The sequence below is a fragment of the Helianthus annuus genome, chromosome 17 (genome assembly GCF_002127325.2).
Source record: "Helianthus annuus cultivar XRQ/B chromosome 17, HanXRQr2.0-SUNRISE, whole genome shotgun sequence".
In the NCBI taxonomy this organism is placed as follows: Eukaryota; Viridiplantae; Streptophyta; class Magnoliopsida; order Asterales; family Asteraceae; genus Helianthus; species Helianthus annuus.
Window position 1 is genome coordinate 15,808,239 of NC_035449.2, and position 17,222 is coordinate 15,825,460.

Consider the following 17,222-nt stretch of genomic DNA (forward strand, 5'->3'; position numbering starts at 1 on the left):
TTATAAGCTTGTTGGCTCACTTGTTTGACCTGTATTGAATCAGTTTAAGAATTTGAAATTTATGTAGTAATATATTAATTTATTAAAAATTTGAAAAATAAACTAGGTGGTTTGAGCTCAAATTTCGGCTAGTTAAGACTAAACAAGTCGATCCGAGCTGAGCTGTCTCATTTAGCTTCGAGCCCGAGGTGAAGCTGGCTCGGCTCGCTTGGGCCTAAACACCTGGCTTTTCTTAAAAATGTTTCTGTCCGCTTTCGGGCTTAGCTGGGCTTAGAAATAGGCTCAGACTGGTCACTGGAGTGGCCAGGGAGAAAATAATTAGGACTAGCTGGATGTTTCGGGTTTAACTAAGCCTTTTCAGGCTTTTTTGGGTCTTTTCTTGGACCGGTCTTGATCCCAAGCGTGTCGAATTTACTAACCCGTCAATGGCAAGATTCGGGAGTCAGTTCCTAACGAAATATTGGGAAGCACAAATCATGGCTCATTTCAAATTGCATTGTAATAATGTCATGTATAGTCAGGCATCCATACTATACAAATGATTATGGCTACTAGTGCTACAACTTTATGGCTTGTGCTCAAGTGTTCATTTATCTCATATACATTAGTAATACTGAGCTAATGTCAAGTGCATTAAAAAGGAAAATCAGAATCAGATGAACTTTACTTATTGATATTGCTGTGGTCTACAAGATGTTTACAACAGCAATTCATCTCCAAATTCATTTACGACCTTCTGTACCTTGCTCAGCATATCTGTTAGAAATCAAAACTTTAACTATTCAAACATTCTTATCAAACTAGGTATAAATAAGGTTAGTTTTCATGGTATGGAGGGGAGACTATGATGACCAGCTTAAAGAATGTTAATTCAAATTGTTTAATGAAATACCATTTGCGCGAAAACAAATATACCTTGGAAGGAAGAGTCTTCCAGATATTTCTGTGGAAAAGAATCATATGCATTAGCAGTTACAACATTATAAATACAGGTATATTAACCATGAAAAGATAAGAGTCATAGGAAATACCATGATATCCTTTTTGAGAATAACTTCCTCTGGATCACTTGGTTGCAATGCTGTCACATGTTCATGTAATGAGTATCAGAATCAAATAGAATATTGCAAGTATAGGTGGCAAAACAGGTGGGTTGTGTAACGGGTCAAAAGTCAAAACAATACCTTTTTCATTCCTTTTGCCTGAACTTATAAACAATTAATCGAGTTAAGTGATCGTAAACATTTAAATTTCACTTTCAACCCATTCGACTTTTTTAGATTTTGTATTTTTGTATGTAATACCCGTTTGACACATTTGATATTTACTAAAACACAACTCTAGCTACAGTAGCCAACGGTTTTCTCTTTTAGTGGATTTTCTAATTACACCCCTTGATCTTTACTATATTTACTATACAACCCCTCAACTTTAACTATCGTAATATACGTGTTTAGCCCCCTCTACTTTAATTAAGATTTTTCCTTCGTAGACTAACTTTGCTTATATACATGTTTCGACCCTCTATTTAACTTTGATGATATACATGTTTAGTCCCTCTACTTTTGTTCCTTTTCTTATGTTGCCTTTTAGTGTTTTTTCCTCACTAACGTAACGAACCAAGCTGACTCCAACCGAACAATATCGTTACCGGAATCCATATTGTCAGAACCGGTATTTTTTTTGCTTTTACTGTTTGTCTATTAGTGTTTTTTCTGAATATGTATGTTGACGATTTGATGTTCTTTTTCCCATGGTTTTACGTTATCTCTTTCGGTTGCTACACCTAGTGTCGGTACTGTACTGATAATCAAGCTCCCGTGGCAATGTGCAGGGTAAAATTTCTAGTTTGATATAAATACAACTTAAATGAACCTACTTCAATGTAACAAGATTAAAATTGTTACCTTTTCGACAAAAGAAAGGTACAAATCATTATCAATAAACATTTTCCGGAGGCATTGTCCTCATTTACACAAAATAAAAGAAGGGAAAATAAACGCACCTAATTCAGCAACAGGGTAGCAGTTCATCAGTAATGACGTGAAACTCGGAGGAAAAGCCGAGAGTTTTCCTTGAACATCCTGACTTAAATGGTTCGAGTTTAGGATGCCATCATGGTTCTCAACCGGATAATACGGTTGGATATAAGTGTCAGCAGAAGATGCGTTTGCACTAGAGTCTTGTATTGGTCTGTAAAAACAAGTTAAATTTCAGTTAATCTGTTTACATTTTGGCTCTAGTCTCTCAAGTCTCAACAATCTAGTTTCAGATCCCACCTATACACGGGTTCAGAAAAATTGGTTATCAGATCCCAGTCTTGTGTTGGTCTGCAAAAAGAAATCAGTTATGAACGTAAACTGAAGTATTGAATACATGATTCATTTTTTATATTATCTCCACCAACCTATTTTCAGCTTCAAAAGGGACGATCTCAGATTCACAAGATGTTTTGGATTTAGAGATGCCAGATGTAGACGCGTTAATACTTTCATGACCAAAGGCTTCCTACATAACAGAAGATGAAATTACACTTGTGCCCCTACAACTACGGGAAGGGAGAGAATGGGTTGAACCTTTAAAAAATTTATAAATCTTTCAGTCTCGTCAGTTGTGAGAAATCGCACAGCAAACTTTTGAATCTGCAAACAACAAAATGCCTTAGTTCATGGCTCACTACCCAAGAAAACGAAAATAACATCGGTTTTTGGTTGCAGGACAGAACACACATACATTACAAAAGATACACAGTAGGTAAATATATAAACAGAATGACCAGATTTGAGTGTCTTGCCTGTCCTACTTGATCTTTATAACTCATGAATACAACTTTGCTACCCCTAGGAGAGTATCCAGTCAAACATGAGACCTGAGGCCAGGTGAAATGTAGCTTTGAAATGTAATGCTCTTCCTGGAATGATTCAGTACCCAAAGTTTTGTTAGGTTTATGCTAAGTTATGATAAAGATGCATAGTAAACAGACTATATAGTCATAACTGGCACGATAAGCATAAGAGAAGTAACCAATCAAAATTAATATAGGAAATGTGTAAACCAAACTAATGCCTGTTTGCCTAATTGCATCAAAGAGACACAGATAACATTACAAAAGATGCAAGGTTTTAAGCCTTCCAATGTACAATAGCTAGCTAGCATGCAACTTCTCTATTTTTCTTCGTCTTAAATTGTGTATGAATCAACTATTTTAAGGAATGATCAGAATGTTCCGTGATCATTGGTCAAATTGTACATTGCTACTTATCACTAATCACGAATTTAGAAAAGCAAAATATTCCGATCAGAAGCATCAAGCTATCAGTAAACATTAATCGTAGTTCCGCTATATACATTCATATCTTACACTAAAAGAATAGAGCTATGATGATGAATTATGAGCACTATTCAGTATTCACACTACCTAAAACATTTCAGGAAGCTGAAATGCAATAGGAAGCTTAAAAATATTGTACTGAGTCAACCGAAGATATCCTAAACCAAACAATATTATCAGATACCTAACAACACTCACAGATCATCGTGTAACAGCAAGGTTTAAGTATCAGCTAATTATTCTACAGGATGTGAATGCTACTCTAATAAACCATGAAAATAGGTAACTGGAGATTTAGACCTAATTTGGAACTAAATCACCTAGGCGAACTGTGTAACTGATAACTCAAGACTATTTACACTTTACTACGGACTAGCAAGCTGCGTGCATGAACGAACTGGTTTAATCTACTAGTCAACCTACACAATTGGCCATCTTAAATGATCAAAAACAAATTATGATACGATATAGGTAATTCGTTCACAACTGAGTAAAATCAGTTAACACAAAATAGAGATAGTTACAGGATAAATTCATATCTCAATCGTTTCAATTTGCTATCAAATGCACAGGAATTATAAAATAAACACAGTCAGAGTTTCAATTAACGATAAGCAACACAAACAAGTCAATTAGTGATACTAAATCACATAGGCGAAACGCGTAATTGATGAATTAGACTATTGATACGTCACTATTAACATGCAAACTGCGTGTACTAACGAACTGGTGAAATTTAATGATAAATCTACATAACTGGCCATCTTATATAACTTCTAACAAAATATGTCATGAACTCGTACAGTTAACTGGTTCACAATCGCGTATAATCAATTAACAACAAACAGAGATGGTTACAGGATCAACTAATATCTCAATCGCTTGATAACCGTTTCAATTTGCTATCAAATGCACAGAAATTGCAGAAATAAACACGGTCAGAGTTCAAATCAACAATAAACAACAGAAACAAGTCAAATAGCGATGCTAAATCCGTTGGAGAGCAAAAACCGATAGATCTGTAATAAACAACGATAACTCACGATGACGTGATCGACGAGAGTAACTGTGATGATGACGGAGTGACTGGTGGCGGTGGTGAGCAATCTGAGGCAAGCGAGAGACGTGAATGAAGAGATCCAGGAGCCTTTGGACTTTTTAGAAAACGGAACCAGTGAGGGATGAAGTGCACCGGCGGAAGTGGAGTGAGATGGACAGTTGAAGAAGCGAGCGTACTGAACCTCCCATGGATCTCCGATTGAGACTGTGGTGGTTACGATTGACATTGCTAGTTGTTGCTGCTCTTCCTCTGTTGTGTTTGGTTGATGAGATTTCTCTACAGTTCGTTGCTTTGTGCTCACAAGCTTATCGAACTTTGAATTTGTTAAATAGTTGGTTTGGTACCACGACGGTTACACAAACTGAATTTGATATTTGCTTTTGATTAAATTGTCATTTTATTCCTAACCTTTGAAAAAAATTGCCCCTAGTTTAAATAGTTTTTTACTTACCATTTGTTCAAATAATTTTGTTTTCTATCATTTTAATCCCTGACTTGTTATTTTTTTGCCATTTCATCGACCACCACTCACCCTATCACAACACTCTATCATCGCCACCACCTGCCTGCACCGTCACCACCACCAGCACCACCCACCATTTCCACCACCACCGGCCACTTTTCCGCCAACTACGTCATCAACCAACACCACCACCATCATCGTAAAACCAATAATCACCACCATCATCTTCACTGTAAACCGGCACAACACCATCCCCATACCATCGCACCTGCAAAAAAAAAAAAAGAAAAGAAAGAAAGAAAGAAAAATATGTTTTGACCAAAATTCATCTAAGTTAACTAAATTTTTTTGAATGAAGTTAGTAGGTTGGATGAAAATGACAAAAAATGACAAAAGTCGGTGAAGGGGTATGGTCCCAAAAAGCCGCGCAAACCTCTGCCCAGGTTACGCGCGGGACCATACTCCTTATTGTAACAAACTTGTTACCAAAATCCTCGCGCAGCCTACATCACGTTACGATCTATCTCGTGCGAGGCAAGGCAGATAAGAAGCTCAGATATCAACACTTAGCATAAATAATGGTATAAATGAGCACACTAACCCCGCGCGGGTTAGTTGCTGTCCAACAAGAACCACTCAGTAGGGAAGCACACAGCTACCTACAGTGGTACACAGGGTACAAGTGGCAGTAAAAGGAGCCAATGAGCGTCCAGCAGGCTCTGGTCAATCGTGCGCCACGATCGCCTGAAGAAAAGTACACAAGGACGCCTACATGGCACCAATCAAGCGACGGAGACAACTGTCCCACGATCTCCACTTGTCTGCTGATGACAGAAGGACAACAAGGCCGACAACAATGACACGTGGCTCCAGTCAAGGTGCGCCAGCACCAACGAACGTCTAGAAGCCACTAAGCGGTCGATGCCAGCAAGGCAAAGAGCATATTCGTTATGTTGTCCGTTTATGGCCCAAGGCCCATCAGCCCATAACCTCTTACACCTCTCCGGCTATAAATAGAGACCTCATTCCACAGGTTAAACATTCTATTCCCTCTACTCTCACTCTTTACACTTAATTACTCTCAAAGCAGTCGCTTATTCTCACGCCGGAGCCTGGTTAAGAGGGAAACCCCCACATTCCCCTCTTAACGAGTAATGGTGTTCTGTTTTGCAGGATTGATTACCAAGTCGGAGCTCAAATATCCTTAAGAAGATTAACCATCATGAAAGGAACATAAACCAATCTAATTAACTCCCTAATTAGATCACTGTTTCTTCATTGGCACCCACCGATTTTTTCTATGACCAACCTCATCTTCTTTTATTTGAGCCTTTGACATCTTTTTCTTCCTTCGACTATGACTGGTCAAGGAACCATTCCAGAGTTCGGTTTCGGAACCAACTCTAACATGGCGTTGGGTGAAGGAATCCAAAACTTCCAAGCCCAACAAATCGAAGAAATCGGCGAAGTTGAAATTAACAATACCGGGGGTCTGCGCGGAAGCATTACCCGCATCACCCAAGTGGTCACCCCAGGGAACAACGGTGAAGGACCGTCGAACACAGCGCCACCTCAAAATGTATCTGCATTACTAGGCTTACCAGAAGGTGAAACCCCAGCCTCGTGGTATGCCAAGAACATCGCCACCAATCGCTGATCGCGCAGCAAGCAGTTTTGACGGCAGAACCGTCCTTGGTCACCCCTCAAAGTCAGGGGGTGCGCCAAATGCCCCCGCCAGCCAATCTACAAGGCAGAATCAACAGGCCCCCCTACAAGACGTTTAAGCGTACAAGACACGCGCGATACAAGAGGGGAAACGGATAGTTACTACGACTATCCGTCAAACCTTCAGCGAGGCCCTGTTCACAGCCGGCTCAGCCTGCACCTTGGCCTCAGACAACTCAACCTGAAGGCCGACAAAACAACTTAGGCTGGTTTGTTAACAACATAGCCAGAATAAAGGAAAACAAATAAGACTAACCTCCACCTGTTGCTTGGCAGCCTTCTCTCCCTGCGCCTCCTCTACCTTCGATGTCAAATCAGCAACTTTAGCCTCAAGATCAACAATCTTCTGTCGAGCCGCGTAGGCGCGCTCGTTGTCTTGGGCACAAATACGTTTAAACTCGGCTTTCTCTTTGGCCAGTTGCTCTTCAACATTATGAAGTTTCTTTTGCAGGCCTTCGCGGCCCCATTCTTCGGCCTTCTTATCGGCTTCAAACTTGGCTCTCTCCTCATCAAGAGCAGCCTTGGACTTCTCAAACTCAGCAATGCGTTTTAACGAGCGCTCACGATAACCCTCCCAGTCGGCGCGTTCTCTAACCATTGTTCGCCATTCGCGAACTATCTGGTGGTTGGCAGCACGAGCGTTGGCTTCTCCAAGTATAAAGGTGCGATATAACATTTCATGGGGTTTCGCCCTTTGACGGTTGACCTCTGCAGGGGTAAACGAATTCAAAAACCACTCGCGGCAAGGGGCAAATTCATGAAATGTATCTTTTTGCTTTAAGCTCCAAGGGGCTTGGTGAGGAGCATCGCCGCGTTCTTCTTCATTGTAAGTTTTATAGTAGATATCGCCAACGGTGTCCTTCGCCCCAACCACATTTGGGTTATAACCCCCAGCTCCACCAGAGCTCGCGCCGCTAGAGGAGAAACGTCCTGACCCCTTAGGCCCTTGGACGTGCGCGGGGTGGGTAGATTTTGTGACCTCAGGCCCTTGGACATTAACAGGCTGTTCCATAGCCTTCTTCTTTTCTGACTCCTCCAAGGCCCTCTTCTTCGCCGCTTCGGCCAACCTCTCCTGCTCCGCCTTCTGCTTTCTCTCCTCCTCTTTCTTTTTCTTCTCCTCCTCCTCCTTCCTCTTCCTCTCTTCTTCATCCTTCCTCTTCTTCTCTGCAACTCTCTTCTTCTCTTCCTCTCTCTTCCGACCCTCCTCCACCTTTCGCTGCGCCTCAGCAGCCTTCGCGGCATCCTGAGCAGCAGTGTCAGTGGACTTGATGGTAATCTTGGGCCTCTTCGCCGCAGCCTCACTGAACGTGACACCCTTCTCAGGGGTCTTCTTCTTGATTTCTGAAAAAATAAAGCAAGTGCATTTAAGCAAAGATAAAAGTATTAAGAAGAGAAGCGAAGAACATACCAGGAGAAAATTTGTATAACGAGCGCAGCTTGCTCGTTTTCCCAACCGCGGGAATCACAACAAATGTAGGGGCGGAAGCCACACCAGTCGTGGCTTCGCTCCTACCCCTCTTCCGCCCAATAAGCTGGGCACCAGCATCTTCTTCTTCAGCTTCATCATCTTCAGGAAAAGATGGAGTCGCGCCAGCTTCAGGGTTACGAGAACCCGCGCTCCCAGAGCTTTTCGACCCGCCAGCACCAGTTTTTCCCTTCGCTACACGTGACAAGCCTTCAAATGAGTCACTGATGATCACATAATCATCTAAGTCACGTTGACGAAGGCGAAGAGTACCTTTGACAGCAGCAGTTGTCGCATGACTAGTGCCAGTGCCCTTGCTGGTCACTTCAGGCTCCACCTTCTTCTTCTTCTTTACAGGTTTCTTCTTCTTCTCCTCGGGGTCAATCCCCAGGTCGCGCAACACACCTGCAAAGATTTTAGACCAGGAACTTAGCTCGCCGCTGGAAGAACCTACTGACTCCTCGCTGGAAAGATAGAGAGTCTCTTTCCCAGCGAAGGTCACATAGCGCAAAGGACGGGGTTTAGGGTATTGCGCACCTTCAGTAGTGGTTGGCGGCGAAGCAAAGGCATCAGCAGCTGGGAACATGAAGTTGACTTTAATCTGGTCATACCAGCTTTCCTCATCATCGCGCAACGGGCGAACGCCCATGGAGCCACCAAATGTAGAGAAGGCAGCTTGATAGAGTTGCGCTTCTACACATGGAAGTAAGTAAGTAACAATTAAAGCAAACCTACTTGGAAAAAGAACAAAAAAATAACTAACCTTGATCGCCAAGCTTTAACACCGGAATCTCCCTGCTGCTAGGTGACCACTGGTCACTCATCTTCGCTGCGACCAAAACGTTTTCCCCAAACACCCGATTCGGGGTTGGGGTTAGCTGCTGGTACCACAGGGCGTTTTTGGGAATCGGTAGGTCTTCCTTCGGTATGGCCTCGGTCCAGTCCCTAAAGGGCATAGCAATCGGCAAAACCTCCTCCCGGATAAAGAAGAACTTAGGTTTCCAGTCGTGGAAACTCTTCGGTGGGTTTAACAAGATCTTCTTAGCCGCACCACGGCTCGCAAAGGAGAAGAAGCCCATCGTCCTTTGCAACTGATAAAAGGCCCGGAATTTATCCACCGACGGCTCAATGCCATGAGAATGGCACAAAAACTCGAAGTGTCGTATCCTAACCATTCCCGGTGGGCTCATCTGCGATAGATGGAAGTTGTAGTGATGGAGGATATTGCCCATGAAGTTGGTCGCCGGCAGTCGGAAATTGCCCTGAAGAAAGAGGTCTTCATATAAAGTAATATATCCGGGTGGTGCATCAGCCGTGGTTTGGCCCTGAGCCGGATACCGGGCATCCCACTCCGACGGGAATCGAAAGCTTCGAACAATTTGTTCAAAAAGCCCTAGATCCCATCTGAGGACAGGAACTGGTCCTTCCTCAGTAACAGCAACTTCTTGGTGTTCTTCGCTCATATCTGAAAATTCTGGAAAAAACTTTGAAGATTTGAAGAAATCTCGAAGATATGAAGAGCAACTTTGAAGATTCAAAGAGGTTTGAGAAGAAAGTAGGGAAGAAACGAAGAGAAGTGAGAGTCTCTCACCTTCTCTTCGGATATATATACCCATCGCATTTAATGCGATGGGTAACCGTGCCGCGTTCGCCGCTAGGCTAACCAACGAGAGGTTGCCACGTCAAGCGGAAAACCAGGGGTGACGGTTACCACGCGCGCGTGGGCCTCACTCTCCTGACATGAAGTGCAACCGCCGCAGGTGGCATGATGACATCCGTGCCAGGGGTCAACTCAAACGTCACTCTCAGCGACTTATCTCACCAACCTGTCAGAAGTTCAAATTTCGAAGTTTCCCGCCATAAACATTACAAGTAGCTTCATACAGAAGTTACAAGAGCCGCGCGAGCTAAATCGAGCAAGACTTGAATGGTACTTGCGCAACTGAAAACAACAATTTCCACATGCGCCGCACCAATCAAGATCAAAAGAGCATCTCCCTTCACTCCTATTTCCCTTATTTTTATTAAGTCCAGAGCTCCAACCACTTGCGTTGCGCATGGTGCAGCACTGGACTGGGGGGACTTGAAGGGGTATGGTCCCAAAAAGCCGCGCAAACCTCTGCCCAGGTTACGCGCGGGACCATACTCCTTATTGTAACAAACTTGTTACCAAAATCCTCGCGCAGCCTACATCACGTTACGATCTATCTCGCGCGAGGCAAGGCAGACAAGAAGCTCAGATATCAACACTTAGCATAAATAATGGTATAAATGAGCACACTAACCCCGCGCGGGTTAGTTGCTGTCCAACAAGAACCACTCAGTAGGGAAGCACACAGCTACCTACAGTGGTACACAAGGTACAAGTGGCAGTAAAAGGAGCCAATGAGCGTCCAGCAGGCTCTGGTCAATCGTGCGCCACGATCGCCTGAAGAAAAGTACACAAGGACGCCTACATGGCACCAATCAAGCGACGGAGACAACTGTCCCACGATCTCCACTTGTCTGCTGATGACAGAAGGACAACAAGGCCGACAACAATGACACGTGGCTCCAGTCAAGGTGCGCCAGCACCAACGAACGTCTAGAAGCCACTAAGCGGTCGATGCCAGCAAGGCAAAGAGCATATTCGTTATGTTGTCCGTTTATGGCCCAAGGCCCATCAGCCCATAACCTCTTACACCTCTCCGGCTATAAATAGAGACCTCATTCCACAGGTTAAACATTCTATTCCCTCTACTCTCACTCTTTACACTTAATTACTCTCAAAGCAGTCGCTTATTCTCACGCCGGAGCCTGGTTAAGAGGGAAACCCCCACATTCCCCTCTTAACGAGTAACGGTGTTCTGTTTTGCAGGATTGATTACCAAGTCGGAGCTCAAATATCCTTAAGAAGATTAACCATCATGAAAGGAACATAAACCAATCTAATTAACTCCCTAATTAGATCACTGTTTCTTCAGTCGGGAACTAAAATGACAGAAAACAAAACTATTTGAACTAAAATGGCAACAAAAAAACTATTTGAACTAAAGTAGCAATTGTGGTCAAACCTCAGGGACTAAAATGGCAATTTACTCTTTGCTTTTCGTTTCTGTTTTTTACATTTATTTTGTTTTGTTTTGTTTTGGATATATGACAAAAGATCAAATACAAATAAAATTAATGTACAAAACGTATGAACTGAAGGTTAGGCTGAAAAAACGCGGTGACATTTTCATAATTATTAGTAATTATCAAAATTACTCTACAAATGATCCTATAGAGTAATTTTGATCTTTGTAGAGTAATTTTGTAAAATGTTCCTGTAGAGTAATTTTGATCTTGTAGGGTAATTATCAAAATTACTGTACAAGTGTATCAAAATTACTCTGCATCAAAATTACTCTACAGGTGAATCAAAATTACTCTGCAAGTTTATCAAACAACATACAATTCAAATTTACTCTACAAATGATCATGTAGAGTAATTTTGTAAAATGATCCTGTATAGTAATTTTGAGAGTTAATTACATAGTTAGTTCATGTGGTTTGCACAAAATAACATACTTATGTACTAATAGTTTAAAATCACCTTCTATGGTATTAACTTTTCATTTTGTAACGTTTGGAGATATTAACTTTTAGGGTATTAACATAGTTAGTCCATGTGGTTTGCACAAAATAACATACTTAGGTACTAATAGAATGTGATTTTGAACCTACAAATAACGTTAATACCTTCAAACGTTACAAAATTAAAAGTTAATACCCTATATGTGATTTTAAACTATTAAGTACCTAAGTATGTTACTTTGTGCAAACCAAAGGGACTAACTATGTAATTAATTCTAATTTTGATCTTGTAGAGTAATTTTGTAAAATGTTCTTGTAGAGTAATTTTGATCTTGTAGCGTAATTTTGTAATTTTTTTTAGCATTTAGTTATGGGGTTTAATTTTATGGTTTAGTTTTTAGCATTAAGTTTGTGGGGGAGGGGGGGGGGTTAGTTTTTTTTAGGTTTTCACGGGGGGGGGGGGGGGGGGGGTTATGGGTGTCCTGATCAAGGATCGACATGCCGATTCATAGGATGGGTAGATCAGTCCAATTGCCATTCATGTGTAAACATCATCCCAGGTCTGCTACGAAACAGGAACCTGTTAGAGGAGAAGGTGAAAGAACTTAAATCTGAGACAAAGAAGCTGAAAAAGATTTTGTTTTTAAGTTGGTTGTGCTTCATTGTGTATCTGTCTATGTAATGCAAAGCAGTGTTGATGTAATGCAGTTTAATGCAAGTAGTTTATGTATTAAAATGTGGTGATGTAAGTAGTTTTGATGTAATGCAGGTTTTTGGTATGATGATTACAATGCAATTTTGATGTACTAAAATGTGGTAATATGTGTTCGGCACATTTTCAAAAGACCAATGTAATGCAATTTCGCTTCGGCAAATTTCAAAAGACCAATATAATGAATGTAATGCAGTACCTTTGGCTTCGGCACATTTTCAAAAGACCAATATAATGCAATTTCGCTTCGGCAAATATAGTCTTTCCTGTACATTAACCATGCTAACCTAAACATAACCTGTTGTGACCCATTCAATTGTTGCAAATGGCAAACAACACATAAGCCATAGACATCAAACACAAGGTCAATACAATTTGACCAACATAACCTGTTGTGACCCATTCAATTGCTGCAAATGGCAAACAAACAAGACAAACAAACAAGACAAGACATAGACATCTAGCACAAAAACTGCAGCATTGGCATAGATAAGTAAGTTATAACAGACATGTTTTAAACATGTTCCAAACATCTACAGTTAATACATATCCCATAAAATACTAAGTCAAGACATAACAAACCAAAAGTCAAAAGTTAAACCCCTGCCAACAGATCTAGTCCTTCCTTTTTTCACCTTGCCCCTTGCAAGTCCTTTGATTGTGTCCTGTGTTCCCACATTTTCCACATACACCCTTGGTATTCTTCTTTGATAACCTGCCCTTCTTTTTGCTTGAGCTTTTATCCTCCATCTCCACAGCTGACCTTTTCCTAGCCTTCTTTGGCATACCCACTTGTTTGTGATGTTTAGTAGTGTTATCCTAATAGGAACATCACTCTTCGACCATAGAGCTCTGCCATTTATAGGGTTTATCTTGCAAGCATACACCTCTTTCCACGTGCCCATTGTGTAGACTGGATGAAACCAGCTTTCCAAAGCACAAACTCTTTGACCATTAGTAGCCATGAACCATATTGCAGCCACTCCATGTCTGCAGGGCATGCCTGTCACAATCATGAATAATCTGTTAACATTAGACACTGCACATGATAAAAGGCAGTCACAATCAGATAACAATATACCTGTGATTTCCCAGCCTCTACAAGCACAAGTCTTTTTGGCCTAGTCCACCACCCTTGTGTGTCCAGGTTTACCACTCACCCCATACTAATCCTCTCCATTCCACTACACATGATAAAAGGCTGCATCTTTCTTAATTGTTTGAAGCTGTTCTTGTGCCCAATGTATGAGAAGACCTTCAGTCTTTTCTATAACCTTCAACACTGTCACAATCCTCCTTATTAGGTACTCCCTAATATACTCTAGAGCAGCAATGACAGGCTTGTCCCTTCCTTCCATTATCTTGCCTAAGTAACATGTCCCTTGATGCCCTACCTGTTGATTAGTTTTTACCATTAGTGAAGTGTATACCATAAGTGCATAACTATTAAAATCAAACCACAATGTACATACCAGAGAAATGGGACCTTGTCCAGTGTAGAGGGGGGATTTTAGACAGCCACAAGTGAGTTTTTTTGTTAAAAGCTTTCAATTCCTCCATGGCATTTTGAAACTCAGGGATTGTTGTAGCACTTGCTGTAACAACTCTCACTAAAAATTAAATACTTAGGATGATAATTATTTATTAAGGAAACCCTAATTGAGGAACCCAAGCAATTCTGCATAAACCCTAAAATTTTCATAACAATCAGAATCAGGATCAGGGCCCCTAAAACTCAAGGGGGGTAAACCCTAGCTGATAATTATCTTCTAAATTTGCTGTAGAATTGAAATTTGTTCGTACAAATTACTCACCAAGGCTATCTGAGACACGACACAACCTAGGCTAGAAAGTAGACCCGTCGCGCCACGCGACGGGTACACATGTCTCTTTCGCGTGGCGCGAAGGGGGGCATTTTTCAGATATAAATAGGGGATGTTGGCACTTGAAATTCTATGATAAATCGACGTCCAAATTCTGTTTATACACAGAGATATCACTGAAATACTACAGAAACACACAAATCACGAATCACTGTTGCCGCAATCAGGGTAATAACTCGATCGCTATTACGATTCAACGTCCGATCGATTGTAACTATCCAACGATTGTTTGAGTGCTGCTCAAATTGAGTTTATACTTTGTTATTCATAGTGATTTCGACTTGAATGTTTGAGTGCTGTTCGAACTCGGACTATACTCTGTCATTCGTTGTGAATCCGCTGAATTGTTAAGTATTGCACTCGTAAATCGTTGTGAGGGTTTAATCTCGTGAATTGTCGTCACTGCTGTATTAGTTACTAACCCGTTTGTGTGTGCGTTGTTATTCAAATTAGGTTAATCAAGGCTAATACTCTGCTCGTTAAATCTGCAATGTGAGTCATTCTCTTTTTATCAACTGTTTTACAATACTCCAAATTATTTTCAAATGTTATAATTACAGGGATTAAGTCGTGGATATCTTAATCACTGGCTAGTGGGGTATTGTGCACATTACTAATTTTCTCCCAGTTAGGTTCATTGACCTACTAGGGATAATCATCACTATTTGGGTTCATTGACCTAATAGTGGTATGACCATCGTCACCATTGTGACATGTCACCATTGTGACACAGCGCCAGATAAAAATAAGATATAAACCATTGTAATCGCTCTTATGCTGTAATTTTATAACTAAGTGTCATTTTATAAAACCTGAATGAACTCACTCAGTATTTCCCGCTGACAAAACCTTTTTCAAACATGTTTCAGGTAATCTGTTATGATCCAGGAAAAGTGCCGTGAAGCACTTCAAGCTTAAGAAAGTGGCTCAGTGTAAATAAATAAAAAAACATGTTTTGTAAAATAAAGATTTCCCAGTGAAATCATCTTATTGTAAATTACCGGGGTTTTATCCCTAGATTATATAAACGGGCAGTTTTAAATATTGAAAGATCCTGTTTTAAAAAGACTTCCGCTGTCGCCTAAATTAAAAACCACGGGATTTCTGTCCCGCGGCTCCTGAAACGGGTCAAACCGGGTCGGGGGCCGTGACAGAAAAAGGTGGTATCAGAGCCACTGATTTAAGCTTACTATTGATTTTAGCCTATTAAAGTAATTAAGAAATACTTAGGAATTTCTAATTACTATTATGTGTTTTATTATCTGACTAATTGTATAAAGTATGGGCAGATCTTTATATGCTAGCCAACGTAGCAATTAATGTACCTTTATTATCTACCGTCTAGAAACCTCATTCAGTAAATAAATAAATTTACAAATAAAACCTAGTGTGTTTTAAATTTCAGTTGTTTTGAATATTTAAAAGTTTTTCTATAAAATTTTGTTATGAATTTTAAATTAGAAATTGTGTATATTTTGCTAAACAGCATGAGTGACTTATCTGACGCCCTTTAGAATTTAAATCTCTATCCAGTAAGAATAGAGGTTTCCAGAGATTTCAATAGGTATATACCAGACATAGAAGAACCTATAGAATTCAACCCTTTACCTATCGAGAAACCCAAGCCTAAGAAAATAGGAATTGGAGAAAGTTCTAGGCAAATTGAAAGGTTACCATCTCAGGAAGAGCTAGATTTTATATTGGCAAGCTATAATACTATTAAGCCTGATAATGAAAATGTTTTTATTCACTCTTTTGAAACACAACTACCAATGAAATTAGAACCAGCTATTCTAAACCCTTCAATCCACTCGCAAATAGATGAATGGTTGACTAATGAAATACAGTTACAAAACCATCCTTATAAGCTTTTTCCTCAGTTCAATCCAGAACCTTTACCAAATCCACCAATAAGTAACGAGAATACGGCTAAACTTCACTTTGGTGAAGAACTAATGGATACTGGGAATAGGATCCAAGAGATTAGGGGACAGATCTCCTGGAAATACGATGAGAGGGAATGCCGTTACTAGAATATCATTTGACAAAGGACAGAGGATTTATGAAACTATGGTTGTGTAATAGTAATAGTAAAATCAGTATGTGTAAAATAAATAATAAAACGATTGTATATAGAAGCATGATATAATCAATAAAACAAATGAAATTTTAGAAAATTTACAAATTTTGGTTCGTTTACATGATTATGTGCAATTAAGTGTGACATTGGATTATTTCTTATATACTAATTATTTATCTATAAATTAGTTATCAGATGGAAAACGCTAATAATGAACCAGTTAACGAGGTTAATCAATCTGAGCAACAACCGGGGGATCAATATATGACTAGGCAGGATATAGAAAATATAATTGCTCAAGGGATAGCCAACGCTATTCCAGCAATAGTTGCTCAAGGGATAGCCAACGCTATTCCAGCAATTGTGGCCGCTGTTAAAAATCCAATAGAACCACAACAAATCGTTCCTAGCAAACGTATTTCTGAAGATAACTTCAGTAATAGCGTAAACGGAGGCAATAATCATGTTAATCATGATAATGAACCACGACAAGCTCCGCTCCCTAAGAAAATGAAAGCTGCAACGCCTGGTTGCACTTACAAAGAATTTCTTGCTTGTAAACCATCTGAGTTTGCAGGCAATGAAGGAGCAACTGCGGCACTGCGTTGGTTAGAGAAAACCGAGGCAGTAATTGCCATAAGTAAATGTGCTCAGGATGATCAGGTCATGTATGCGTCAAACCTTTTTAAAGAAGGGGCGCTAGAATGGTGGAATACGGTGTTACAAGTAAAAGGAAGAAGGATGGCATATGCTATGAACTGGGAAGAATTTAAGAGCTTTGTAGAAAGAAAATTCTGTCCCGAATATGAAAAAGAACAAATGACAAATAAGTTTTTAACCCACCGGATGGTAGATGTAGATTGTCGAAAGTATACTTCGACATTCTTCGAGTATGCTCGAGTAGTACCAACCCTGGCTTCGCCAGAGCCGGTACTTATTTCTTGTTAT

The 17,222-nt window shown here is 40.5% G+C and overlaps 1 protein-coding gene across 1 annotated transcript; it reads right to left on the reverse strand.

Annotated features, from left to right (window-relative positions):
- Positions 1-463: 463 nt before the first annotated feature.
- Positions 464-4,742, reverse strand: LOC110923387 (protein POOR HOMOLOGOUS SYNAPSIS 1). Its single transcript, XM_022167489.2, has 9 exons — positions 4,375-4,742; positions 2,795-2,911; positions 2,577-2,642; positions 2,408-2,508; positions 2,280-2,330; positions 2,006-2,193; positions 1,032-1,081; positions 916-943; positions 464-756 (listed from the first exon to the last, which is right to left on the reverse strand). The coding sequence occupies exons 1-9, from the start codon at positions 4,615-4,617 to the stop codon at positions 698-700; spliced, it is 903 nt and encodes a 300-aa protein (XP_022023181.1). The 5' UTR covers positions 4,618-4,742; the 3' UTR covers positions 464-697.
- Between the last annotated feature and the right edge of the window lie 12,480 nt (positions 4,743-17,222).

Excerpts from the sequence above, each read along its gene's own strand:
- LOC110923387 (XM_022167489.2), bottom strand. The coding sequence starts at position 4,617 with ATGTCAATCGTAACCACCACAGTCTCAATCGGAGATCCATGGGAGGTT. Across the intron at positions 2,912-4,374 it reads CTCTCGTCGATCACGTCATC|GAAGAGCATTACATTTCAAA; the intron begins GTGAGTTATCGT and ends GAATCATTCCAG. Across the intron at positions 2,194-2,279 it reads TTTTCTGAACCCGTGTATAG|ACCAATACAAGACTCTAGTG; the intron begins GTGGGATCTGAA and ends TTGTTTTTACAG.